General features: G+C 39.5%; 1 protein-coding gene across 1 annotated transcript; it reads left to right on the forward strand.

Annotated features, from left to right (window-relative positions):
- Positions 1–2,772: 2,772 nt before the first annotated feature.
- Positions 2,773–12,025, forward strand: LOC147862373 (thyroid adenoma-associated-like protein). The gene is made up of 4 exons (XM_087322961.1): positions 2,773–6,754; positions 6,837–7,069; positions 8,766–9,353; positions 9,440–12,025. The coding sequence occupies exons 1-4, from the start codon at positions 2,831–2,833 to the stop codon at positions 11,865–11,867; spliced, it is 7,173 nt and encodes a 2,390-aa protein (XP_087179087.1). The 5' UTR covers positions 2,773–2,830; the 3' UTR covers positions 11,868–12,025.
- The last annotated feature ends 584 nt before the right edge of the window (positions 12,026–12,609 follow it).

The following is a 12,609-nucleotide window of genomic DNA, read 5'->3' on the forward strand; positions in this document are numbered from 1 at the left end:
TGGATGGCGACAATGACCGGCTCGGAACGGATGACGATCCGGAAGACGAAGGATAAGCGTGGGCCGGTCTTCTCCGACAAGAGTCTAATTTTGGCGCATACCGGTGGATGCGTGGTTAGGTGGGGGCGGATGTTGTGGAGAAAACCGTCCCTAGGCAGAAACCGGGTATAACGTGCGTAAACTGGCCCTTACACGTGGGCACAAGTTTTGTTGTATAGTACGTAGATAGGTACAAGTCGGCTGAGGTGAAATCCTAGGTAGCACGCATTCACTAGGGAGAAAATCGAGGCGTATCCCTGTCCGAAAGGACAGGGAATAAACATGATGTAACGGGTGGTAACGGCCTCCCTCCTTGGGCTATAAAAGAGGGAGAGGTATTGTAAAAAGGGGGGGATCGCGTTTTGTGGAGGACGAAGTGCTGCCAGACTGAAACCAAGCTCTTCTCCTCTATCGTTTCCATAGTCGTTCTGTGCAGGTTTTCGGGAGGCTGACTCTGCTCCGCGAAATGCTCGAGTGCTTCTGGCAGAGTCTCCATCTCGCATTTTGTGTGTGTGCATGCAGGCGTCGGGGCCTATCACTTGTCGGCTTGCTGGTTGTAACCCTCTTGATTTATATATACATATACATTCATTCTGTCTCCATTGTTCAAAGTTAGTTGCAACTCCTGTGAATATGTGTGCATGTGCGCGTGTGAAGTACATCAGTACTTTCCTTCCCCTCTTCTCATTCGGTTATTTCTCGGTCCAAGGCCCCCGTGGTCCCGCCTCGTTCCCCACGCTCGCGCGTAACAACGCAACAGCGTGCTTTGGAGGCATTAAACACCAATAGTTGTGACCGATCAAGCTCCAAGATGACATGATTTTGATGATAAAATGTGAGTTCTCATGGTTGTGGCACCAAATAAGATCGTCGTGAAAGAGCATCTATCTGCCTTTTCTTGTTGTACTCCTGGGCGATATGTGATAATGAAGTCGAAACACATCAAAAATTGTACCCAACGAGCTTGGCGTAAGACTTGCATTTTGAAAGTATATGAGGTTCTTATGATCATTGTAAACAATCATTTGGTGGGGAGAACCCTCCAATAGATGTCTCCATTGTTTGAATGAGTCTATAGTGGCGAGGAGCTCTTTGTCATGAATCTCATATTTGACCTTTGCAGCTTCAAAATTGTGAAAATGGAAAACAATTGGATATAACTACCTGCCATCTCTAATCTGTGACAAGATACTTCCTAGTGCAAAATCAAACACATCTGTCTCGATAATGAAGGGCTTTTCTAGGTCGGCATTATGAGAGATTATTTCTAATGTAAGCATAAAATAAGGAAATAGATGATAGATAGTAAAGAGAAAGAGATAAAATGAAGGTTATTGATCCATGACCACCCTCGAGCGACGGGATTGAGACAAAGTCGAGCCTTGAATAGCGTACCATACCACCACCATGGCATTGAGTCATACTTGATACTAGTGCGCGCTCGTCATAAGATCACAATCTCAACGTACACGAATAATATGTCAAATGAGGATAGCTAGGCCTCATATTTACAGCCAAGCCTAAGGCCCCCATGCAATTTCACACTTGGCCCTTATGGGTCGTCTCAATTCAAAAGATTAAAAGTAATCCTTCCTTCTTTACACTCTCGATCAACTCTCATACTTTATCCTTGTGTGTAGAATACCACAGTACAACTTACCACGATATAAATTATGATCGGGTTATGATCATGCCCTTAACATTTTCCCTTTAGATTCCCGTAAAATTTAGCACATGCATGTGCTTTTTCTTGTGTTTTGGAAAAATTGTTTAGTAACTTCCTATATTCGTCTCATTCTTTGAATAAGTCTTTTGACACATTCAAATGTTTTTTTATCATTTTCCTTTTGAGGTTCATGAGATTCTTAATCAAACCATTTTATCTTTGAACTAAATTCCTTGATGTGTTTCAGTAAGGCTTCTATGTACATGACATTGAAAGAACTTCTATGCATCGGCGGAGTTTTACCTCCACGTCAATAATTGGTAGTCAAATGATCCAGACCTTTGTTTACCCTGTTACTGTCAAATCATGCGAGAGTAGATGGCAATCACTCTCAAGCCTCTAGTGTCGCGACACTAATCTCAATAGTTCTCACACTCATTGTCTCTCACGCTAACTCTCTCTCTCTCGCTCTCTCTCAATAGATTACCACAGTTAAGCACATATGTAAACAAGATGAGTATAAAGGAAAGCTTTCTTCTATGTTCATCTTATTCAAGAGGTAGAGTGATTAGGGTTTGGCTAATTAATGCTTAACCTTAATCACTCTTAAACTCTACAACATCATCACAAAGGCATCACAAAAAGCCCCATGCTATCGGCAACAACTTTCACCGAGGAAGAGATGGGTAGGTGTGGGTGGACGATGTGCCCATCGGCTCGCTCTCTCGCTCTCTCGCTCTGCTCTGCCTGGGGCTCTCCACAGGGACACTCCCCCAAGTAAAGAAAAGCAGAAATCAAGCACCAAAAGCTTCTTCTTCTTCTTCTTCTTCTTGGGGTTTTTACTTCAAACCTCATGTAGGAAATTGTGTGTGTGTGTGTGTGTGTGAGAGAGAGAGAGAGAGAGAGAGAGAGAGAGAGATGTGTGTGTGTGTGTGTGTGAGAGAGAGAGAGAGAGAGAGAGAGAGAGAGAGAGAGAGGCAGATACCATAATACTCTGTGCTGCAGAGTAACTTCTTGGAAGAAGAAGAAGAAGAAGAAGAACTAAGAATTAAGAAGGAGGAGCTTCTTCTTCTTCTTAGAGTTAATTCTTCTTCTTAGTATTCTTCTTCTTCTTCTTCCCTGGCTATGGCCACTTCCTCATCCAAGTGGAGAGCTATGCAGAGGAGGCACAAATGGAGCTACGACGCCGTCCGATTGCCGTCTTCTCTCCTTCGAATGCTTCTCGACATACAGGAAACCCATGGGAAGAACGCACCCTCCCTCAGAAAGTTCCTCTCTGCAGTTATGGATATGGTTCAGCTCACCTCTACTCATTCACAAGTGTCAGAAATGAAGAAGGTTATTGCGTCCTTTCTCGACATCCTACGAAATCTGCATATATGCTCTATAATTCCTAAGGTTAATAATGATGGCTATGGTGGTGAGAGAGTTTTCTCAAAGAAGAATGTAAATAGTGTTCTTGAGGAGGGTCCCTTCTCAATGAAGAATGAAAATAATATCTTCAAAGAGGATTCCCTGGCAAATAAGAATGGAAATAGTGTTATTGAGGAGGGATCCTTCTTGCAGAAGTATGGAACTAGTGTTCTTGGAGATCATTCCTTCTCCGAAAATATTGAAAATAACGATCTTGAAGACGGGTCTTTGTTGAACAAAAATATGAATAGTGCCCTTGACGAGAGTTCCTTCTCCGAAAAGAATGTAAATGGTGTTCTTGAGGAGGGTTCCTTCTCAGAAAACAATGGAAATAGTGTTCCCCAGGTAGAAATTCTTGCGGGTATAGCCTTTAATCTTCTTGTTGAGATATTGTTTCTAGAGAATGCAGTACCCTTGCATCGTAGCATCCTCTCGTGTCTAGCTTCTCTACCCAGAGATTGGGAAGATTATATATTCGAAGCTTTTGGTCTGTGTATCCGAGAATATGGTCTCTCTGGGCCGAAATCACGAAGATTTGTATTAGCTTCAATTGGGTCTTCGATAATGAATATGCCCAAGCCAGGGATTCTTAAGGACTTGATAAAAAACTTCTCTAAGACCATAGCCATAGCCTTATGCCATGGTGTGAAATCACTCTTGAAGGAGTCTAGAGAAGGAGGCCGGCCGAACCCGGTGGCCATTGAAGAATGCCAAGGGGCTATGTCATGCTTGTATTATATTCTTCAGTACTATTCTGACAGGCTTGTCGTGCCTTATACAAGAGGAAAAAAAGTTGAAATGGGCATGTTATCTGAAGAAATGCACAATTCTCTGCATGTTGATAGTGTAGAGGTTTCAGCATATAATGCTGCATTGGATGTGATTTTAGATGTGCTTCAGACAGGCTATTTGTCAAGGGATTGTTCAGTGGCAGCTGGAGTAGGGCTATGTGCAGCTGCTCAGCTCGAAATTAACGATTCGAAGCTAGCTCTCATTCTTGCTAATTCTTTGTTTACCACATCCTTGGAGAATTTTGCAGTGTTGTCCGCAGAAGGATTAGCATATGGTCGAGATTGTTTGGCCAAGGTTGATATTTCCATCAATCAAACTCGAGGAACTACTTTAGCTCATGAAGTTAGTAAATTCACTGAATTTGGTAGACTTTGCTTCTTTAGAGGAATTCTGACAGCTGTCCCTCGCTCTTCTTTGAACTTTAATCTGATATGTTTGGTTGATGATCAAACAATGAAACCTGAAGAAGTTAATGTGTTCATGCCATGGAATATTTTATATAATGGGATCTTACCTTCCCTTTGTAATTTTTGTGAGAGTTCTGGTGATAGTCATTTCAAATTTCATTCAGTCACAGCTTTGCAGATTTGTCTTCAGCAAATCAAGACGTCTATCAACCAGAAAATAACTTCCTTTGCTATGGAAGAACTGATATCTACTGCTTGCAGCCTTGGCTATTCTGTTGCACCTTATAGCTCAATACCAACTGCCATTGTGGATCGGATACTGCAAATTGTATGGAATTACTGGGAGGATCCATTAAACCAGACAGTGAAACAAATACAGGTTGTATTTGACTTGCTGGTTGATATTCAATGCACATGCTTGGATGGTAAAATCATGGATATTCCATATAAAAAACCAGAGATTAATGTTTCTCAAAATGAGAAAAGCAAAGAGTTCCTAAATGCTATGTTAAAAGAGTTAATGATGGCAGGTGGTCATCGTAAAGGTAGGTATGTACCTCTTGCATCGTTAACTTCACGACTGGGTGCTCAATTGATTCTTAATACTTGTCCTAGCTTGCTTTTTGAGTCGATCAATGCAATGGTCGATGATGACATTTGCTGTTCAGCATGCACATTTCTCAAAACTTTCTTTGAACGTCTTCGAGAGGATTGCTGGAGTTCAGAAGGAGTGATGGAAGGAAATGTTACTTTTCGCCGTCTTAGCTTGCCCCCGATCATATCAGGAATTGTCTCTGGAAACAGTAAACTAAGGGCGAACCTAAATACATATGCCCTTCCGGCTATCTTGCAAATAGATAGTGATGCTATTTTTCCGATGCTAGCCTTTGCTCTAGAGAGCACTGTGCCTAAAGAGGAAGAGGATATGGTAACTTGGCATGATCTAGAAGGTGTTGTTGGTCTTCCCGAACGTTTGACAACAAATCAGAGGGTAGCTCTGATGATCGGACTTTTGAAAGTTGCAAGAATGGAATCCCTTATGGATGGTGATGTATGTTGCTCTGAGCTGGATGGAAACCACATTCAAGGACCCTATGATCGTAACAATGTGATGGCATGTGTATCGATTAAAAAAACGTTCTTTAAGATACCATTGGCGCTTTTGGAGATAGCTGTTACTCATAGTGAGGATTCATTAAGAACTGATGCAGCAGAAGCTCTGTGTCTGAACCCTAGAACAGCGTCTATGCCCTCTTCATTAGAGCTTTCTCTGTTGCAGATCTCTGTCCCTCTTAATATGCGTTGCTCTTCAACTTCTTTCCGCATGAAATGGACCAGCCTTTTCAGAAGGTTTTTCGTGCGTGTTCGAACCTCAATTGACAGGCAAGTTAAAACTGAGGCTGTGAAAGCCAAAGCTCAGAAGATAGATTTGCATGAAAATATTCCTGGTGATGAATTCACTTGTAGCATGCCTGCTAGTTTGAAAGAAATGCAGACGTTTATGCAATGGTTTTGTCAAACCCTCATTGTCTCTATTTACCCATCTGCTCCCTATGAGCGTAAAAGCATGGCCATGGAGCTCATGGGAGCTATGATTGATAGCTGGAGCTTGACTGAAGCAGCGAATTCCACATTCCCTGGTACTGTTAGTTTCTTGTCAGCTGATGCAACCATAGTCTTGATAGGCGCTATAGTGGACAGTTGGGACAAGTTGAGAGAAGGAGCATTCAAAATCTTACTTGCATATCCCACTCCTTTACCTGGATTAGAGAGTGTGAATGAAGTGGAAAAAGTTTTGAAATGGGCAATAGGTCTGGTTAATAGTCCCCGTGTGAGGGAGAGTGATGCTGGAGCATTGGTTTTGCGTTTAATCTTTCAAAAGTATGTTGTTGAGCTGGGCTGGACTCTTAAATTGCATCCAGAGCCGTTGGCAATAAGTTCCAACTACCTCAGCAAAGAGAGATCACATGATGTGGGCGCTGCTGTAAGTGCATATGTGCAATCCTTGAATGATTGGCTGGAATGGGGAATTATTGAAGGGGAAAAGAACCTTATAAAGGCTTGTAGGCACAGTTTTGTCCATGGTGCACTGCTTTCTTATAGGTATACAATCGATGAGCTTGATTGGAAGTCCAATGCTTTGATTGTTGGAGCTTCTGAATTGCGGAAAGCTTTAGACAGACTACTTTGCTTGCTGACACGTGTGACATCCATAGCTCTATGGGTCGTCTCAGCAGATGCACTTGACATGCCAGGAGGCATTCCTAGAACAAAACCCTTCAATGTTGATCTCCACAGTTTTCTAGAGGATGAAGGCGAAATCAGCATGGATGATTTGGCTGACATGACATCTGAACAAGTGGAGGATGAAGAGGTTGGGTTTTTAGCACCTTCAGAACAAGCTATTATGGTTGGCTGCTGGCTTGCTATGAAAGAAGTGAGTAACCATAGATCCTTAATGCTCTTCTTTTCTCTCACATAGTTGTAGATTTTGAGGTTTCTTATTTGCCAATTGACAGGTGAGTCTTCTTTTGGGAACAGTCACTAGGAAAGTACCTTTGCCAGGATGTGATACTGTAGACATGGAGGGACAGATGTGTTCACTGAGCATGCTGGATCTCAAGCAACTTGAACTCATTGGTGGCCACTTCCTGCAAGTGCTATTATCTATGAAGCACAATGGTGCTATTGATAAAACCAGGGCAGGGTTCGTTGCTCTATGTAATCGGCTTTTATGCTCAGAAGATGCTAGGTATGTCATGCAGTCCAATCTATTTACTTCAGATGTTTGCATATATTTGTCGTATAAATGTTTTTCATATGTTTGTATATACTTTACATATCAAGTTTCATGGTCTGTCTATACTTTACATAACAAATATTTCATGTAGGTTTTTTATGCTTTCCATATCAGATTTTCATATTTTTATATATTCTTTTGGCATAGTTTTATTTTCATTTTTTTGTATCTTTGATGTAATTTTATTGTCATTGTTTCCATATGCTTTTCATATAGTTTTTTTTCCATTGTTTGTGTATATACTTTCCCTGTTGATTTTTTCATATTGTTTCTATATTCTTTTAATATCAATTATTTTCATACTTTGTTAGCTACATTTTGTATCACTTTTCATATGATCATATGATCTTTTGTATCTTTGTATAAACTTTTCATAATATGTATCTATATACCTTTCATATCAAAATCTTCATACATTTATTTATAGTTTCCATACCATGTTTTCTTATGTTTGTGTATATTTTTCTTATTGATTTTTTCATGTCTTTGTAGACAGTTATTGTATTAAATTTTCATATGGTTGTATATGCTTTTTGTTCAGTTTTTTCATATGTTTATATTGTCTTTTATATCAAAATTTTCATATGTTTGTATGTATTTATAATGTTTAAAATCTTATTTCGTATATAATTTTCATATCCAATTCCTTATTTGCTTGTTTTGCATACTGTCCAAATCAAATTTGAGAACGGAAAATACCCCAAATCTTACTTCAACCCAAAAGGCCGTCAACACTTTGCAACACTTAATTAAATAAAAAATAGCCAAACAAGCAACCTGTCTATTTATGTGATGTTAAAGAAAAATAATGTGATGAGGATATTTATGAAGATGAGTGCCTCAGGCTTCTCTATTTGGCTGCTTGCTTGGCTCCTGCTTAACCTTTTCCTGCTTAACCTTTCACACACGTGAAAACAAATGGATGCATGCACATATTCAAAACATGTACAAACCTACACACACACAGACACAAAGCAAAATACGACCATCTTTTGGAAAAAGACTCCCGAAAGTAGGTTGCAAACCTCCCGGAGATTCGACCCTATGACTCAATGACACACATGTGTACATATGTATATAATCGTCCATCATTTGGAACTGATTTATCGACATATCCCAAACTGAGAAACTTCAATAAGTTCGTTTATATCTTCCATGTTGATTTTGTATATATATATATTTCATTATCCAAAATTTTCACATGCTTTTTTTATCTTTCCCATATTGAATTTTCCATCATTTGGAACCGATCTATTTACATATCCCAAACTGAGAAACTTCACGAATGTTTGTTTATATTTTCCATGTTGATCTTTTCATATACATTGTTTTTTTCATTATCCAATTTTTTCTCATGCTTCTTTTATCTTTTCCATATTGGATTTTTCATCGTTTGGAACCGATTTATCGACATATCCCAAACTGAGAAACTTCACTGATACTCGTTAATATTTTCCATATTGATTCTTTCATAATTTTGTATACATTGTTTTTTTCATTATCCAATTTTTTCTCATGCTTCTTTTATCTTTCCCATATTGGATTTTCATACATTTGTCCTGATTTGTAAATAATAATAAATTCACAGATGTTGCATATTAATTTTGTCTTATGTTTTGTGTGTAATACTTCTTTTGTGATGATGTAGACTCAACAAGATGCCTGATCTGTGGCTTCAGCAGTTGATGGACAGGACAGCTGCAAAGGGTCAGACTGTGGATGACCTCTTACGAAGATCTGCAGGAATACCCGCTGCATTCCTTGCCCTTTTCTTGGCAGAACCTGAAGGTGCCCCGAAAAAGCTTCTATTTGTTGCAATGAGGTGGTTGCTGGATTTGGTCAAGTCTTTCCTTGCAAGATGTGAAGTAGAGTGTATTAGAACTCAGACTAAAGACCTTCCTCATGAATTCACTGAACTTGAAACTGCCACAAATAAGGAGATTAGCAAATCACCACTTATGTTGAAGTCACGGGATGAGGGTGTCGTTCCGACTGTTCATGCATTTAATACGATGAGGGTGAGCTTCAATGACACTAATCTTTCCACTGATTCCTCGGGGTTTTGTGCTGAAAGCTTAAGCCTTGCAATTCGAGCGTTTTCTTGTCATCATTGGGAGGTGAGGAATGCGGCAATACTAGCATTTACTGCCTTGTTGCGTCGTATGGTGGGCTTTCTGAATACTCAGACCTATGAATCCTCTCGACGTGCTATCACAGGATTTGAATTTTTTCACAGGTAGATGTCATATTCTTGTATTATGCTTTCCTTGGTATTTGCTACTTTGTCACTCACACCAATGGCTATTTTTTTTGTATGTGAAGGTACCCATTGTTGCACTCATTCCTTCTGAAAGAGCTTCAGAATGCTACATCAGAGCTCAGTGACATCTTTGATTGTATACAACCGCCAAGGACAAGTCTAAAGAGGACTCTTCATCCAAGCTTAGCCCCGGTCTTAATAATCCTTTCACGACTTAAACCATCAAATATTAACAGTGGCACTGGTGACTGGCTCAGCCCTTCAGCCTTCATGCCATATGTTTGTAGATGTGCCATGCAATCTAATATGAAAGTTCGAATCTTAGCATCCCGAGCACTGGCTCCTCTCGTGGAATCTGATATGTTGCCATGTGTATTGCATGAGCTTGCGAGCTTCTTGCCTATGCAATCACGTAGTGGATCTCAGGGGAGCATGAAGAATTCATATATTTTTAACACCTTATCGGATCATCCGAAAGACCTTGATGACATTCAAGCCTCTCCTCCTAGGCCACCCTCTTATAATACTATCCATGGAGTGCTTTTGCAAATCCACTCGCTATTAACAGAGAATTGTGTTACCTTGCCACCAAATTCGGTGCTGAGAAATAAGGTGGTTTCTGTTCTATCTCCAATTATAATGAAAATTGACAAGAGATGGATTTTCCGTTGTCCCATGGTGGGTGTTGCATTTTTGGAAGTGCTTCAGAGTTTAGCAAAAATTGAGAACTCATGTGGATCAGAATACGTTTTGTGGGATATTCTTATTAAGACAAGTGCACAGATCCTTGATAATCCACATGACTCTGTTTTGAACCAGAGTACATGGGATTCCACACTAGTATCCCTAAGAAACAAGGCTTGTTGGATATATTTCACAGAAGCTCTCATGTGGTGGCCTTGTTCTGAGCGCCAAGAATGGAGGGTGAATGATGATCAAATCTTAGATAAGCTAAGGGATTGTATCTTTGATAGTATGTATGAGATACGACTAGGGGCTCTAAAGGTTCTAAAGAGATTTTTTTATTTTTTGGAATCAAATTATACCATGAATGATGCGAATAGTGTTGCAATGCAAAGGATTGAATGGACGGCATCCAGTGTGTTACCATTGGTGATTGAATGCTTGAAGACTGAGACACATCCCAGATGCCTCCGATATGCATTGCTGAATTACTTCACATTCTCAACATTTGAAATGAAGGTGAAGGGGACCCAACCCAATAACGTGGATAATTTATGTGCTCGTAATGGCAATAAAGCTTCCGTGTACGAAATATGGGGATTGTTTAAACATCTGTATCATACCACGAAGCATGTGAAAACAAAAGAGGTGGTTATTTGCTGTCTAGGACTTTGTACCCGACAGATTGTTCTACTCTTGCATGAGCTACATGCTTCAGAAACTGTTAATGGGTTGAACTCAACTCAGGATTGTAGTTTTGCAAAGGAAGCACTACAGTTCTTACTCAAGGTTATTCAAATACACAGCATGCCAAATGAACTTGTTATGTTGCGACGAGCTGCATCCAAGGCTATAATAGCCTCTAATATTCTTGTGCAGATTGTGTGGGTGGCAAGAGATCATACTCGAGTATTAACTTCTGGTGTGAACGAATGGATTATCCACTTAGTGTTGGATGTATGGTTGGTTTGTATCAAACTCTTAGAAGACGAGGACTTGGCTTTACGAGACAGACTTTCCAGCGAGGTTCTGCATATTGTCTCTTCAGCAGTAGATAAAAAGTCAGATTCTTCTTTCTTCGATTTTGTGCCTGTCCAAGTGGAAAGGGTCATTCATCTAAGCTTCGATTACTTGACTCTTCACATGGGTTATTCAGTGCTTTATTTGGATTGCCTTGTAAATTGGGTTTGGAAAGACATTTCCGATACAAGTTTTATGCAAGATGATTGTGATTTGGTTCGAAGGCTCTTTGATAAGGAGATTGATAATCATCATGAAGAGAAGCTTTTATTCACACAACTATGTTGTTTGCATCTCAGCAGTATCTTAAATAATATGGATAGACCTAGAGAAACAACGCTAGAAAGTAAGAATGGAGATTCTCATTTATCTGAAATTCCTGCATTTATTCGTTATTGGAGGAGGAAATTTCTCACCCATTTGAGGCCCTTTGTGGAAAGGGTGGTTGATTTGGAAAATAGGTTGCTGTGGTTGGGGGGTCTTACCAACCATCCAGATGTGTTCAGGACTTTATATCCCCTTCTATTGGGGGTCTACACATTTGTCGGGTTACCTAATACGGGTATTGAATCCATTGACTTAGATAAACAACTAATTACAGAATTGGTTGGTGTGGTGGAGATTGCAAGGTCATTCATTGCAAACCCGTTGATTTTTAACCTTCTCTTTAAGATCATTACGCAATGTGAATCGCAAATTAGTATCGACCTTGGATCAGATTCCCTGCAAAGCTCTCAGAAGTGCTTGTTAGTGGAGAACTTTAATCCATTTTTCTTGCTCAAGTAGATGAGATTTTTCTTTTTGAGGTATTAATTACCATTGAATGTATTAACATGATCAAAGGGTTATTTCTCAAGACCCTTGTTGTACAAGGTCAAGAAAATAAAGGCCATTTGAGGACATCGTGCATGCATTTGTTTGATAATTTCTCTATTCTTGCCTCAGTCATAATGATATTGTGCCTGAAAACAGCCCTGGTAACACACACTGATAATATCAGTTGGGGATGTGCAATCATGATGATGTTTACAATGGGAACAGCCCTGGCAACATGCACTAATAATATCAACTGTAACTGTTTTGTCTTTTTTGTTGTTGTGAAAAGGGCAAGTATGGTATAGATGAGTAAGCAAACCAACTAAGTGTCAAATCTTGAATGTGGTGGTTTTTTCGTCTTTGTGTTATTTTCATAATGACATTCATAATCGAATTACATGCTAGAATTTTGCATCACTAATATTTGTGATTTGATTAATCATTAGCAGCAATGAAAGTTTCCTTGTAGGTAAAAAGTAAAGAAGAGAAGGTTTTGAACATGTCAAACTTGAAGATCTAATTCAATCTATGGTGTTGTAAATCATAAGGTATTATTGTTTTCTAGCCATTCACATGGTTAAACATATGCAAGTCTCGTCCAAAAGAATTAAACGTTTGTTTTAGATTTTATAAACATTGAAATTGGAAAAGCCAAACAAATAAACTTTCTAAAGAATTTGTTTTGTAAGAACTTTATTATTGGGACCTATGC

Source organism: Azolla caroliniana, unplaced genomic scaffold (assembly GCF_043228905.1).
Source record: "Azolla caroliniana isolate FFs.n. ecotype wild unplaced genomic scaffold, voAzoCaro1.0.p SCAF_7, whole genome shotgun sequence".
NCBI lineage: Eukaryota > Viridiplantae > Streptophyta > Polypodiopsida > Salviniales > Salviniaceae > Azolla > Azolla caroliniana.

What these genes read in the sequence shown, in the direction of transcription:
- LOC147862373 (XM_087322961.1), top strand. Translation starts at nt 2,831, where the DNA reads ATGGCCACTTCCTCATCCAAGTGGAGAGCTATGCAGAGGAGGCACAAA. An exon ending in TTATGCTCAGAAGATGCTAG is followed by an intron (nt 7,070 to 8,765) that starts GTATGTCATGCA and finishes GTGATGATGTAG; the next exon opens with ACTCAACAAGATGCCTGATC. An exon ending in GGATTTGAATTTTTTCACAG is followed by an intron (nt 9,354 to 9,439) that starts GTAGATGTCATA and finishes TTGTATGTGAAG; the next exon opens with GTACCCATTGTTGCACTCAT.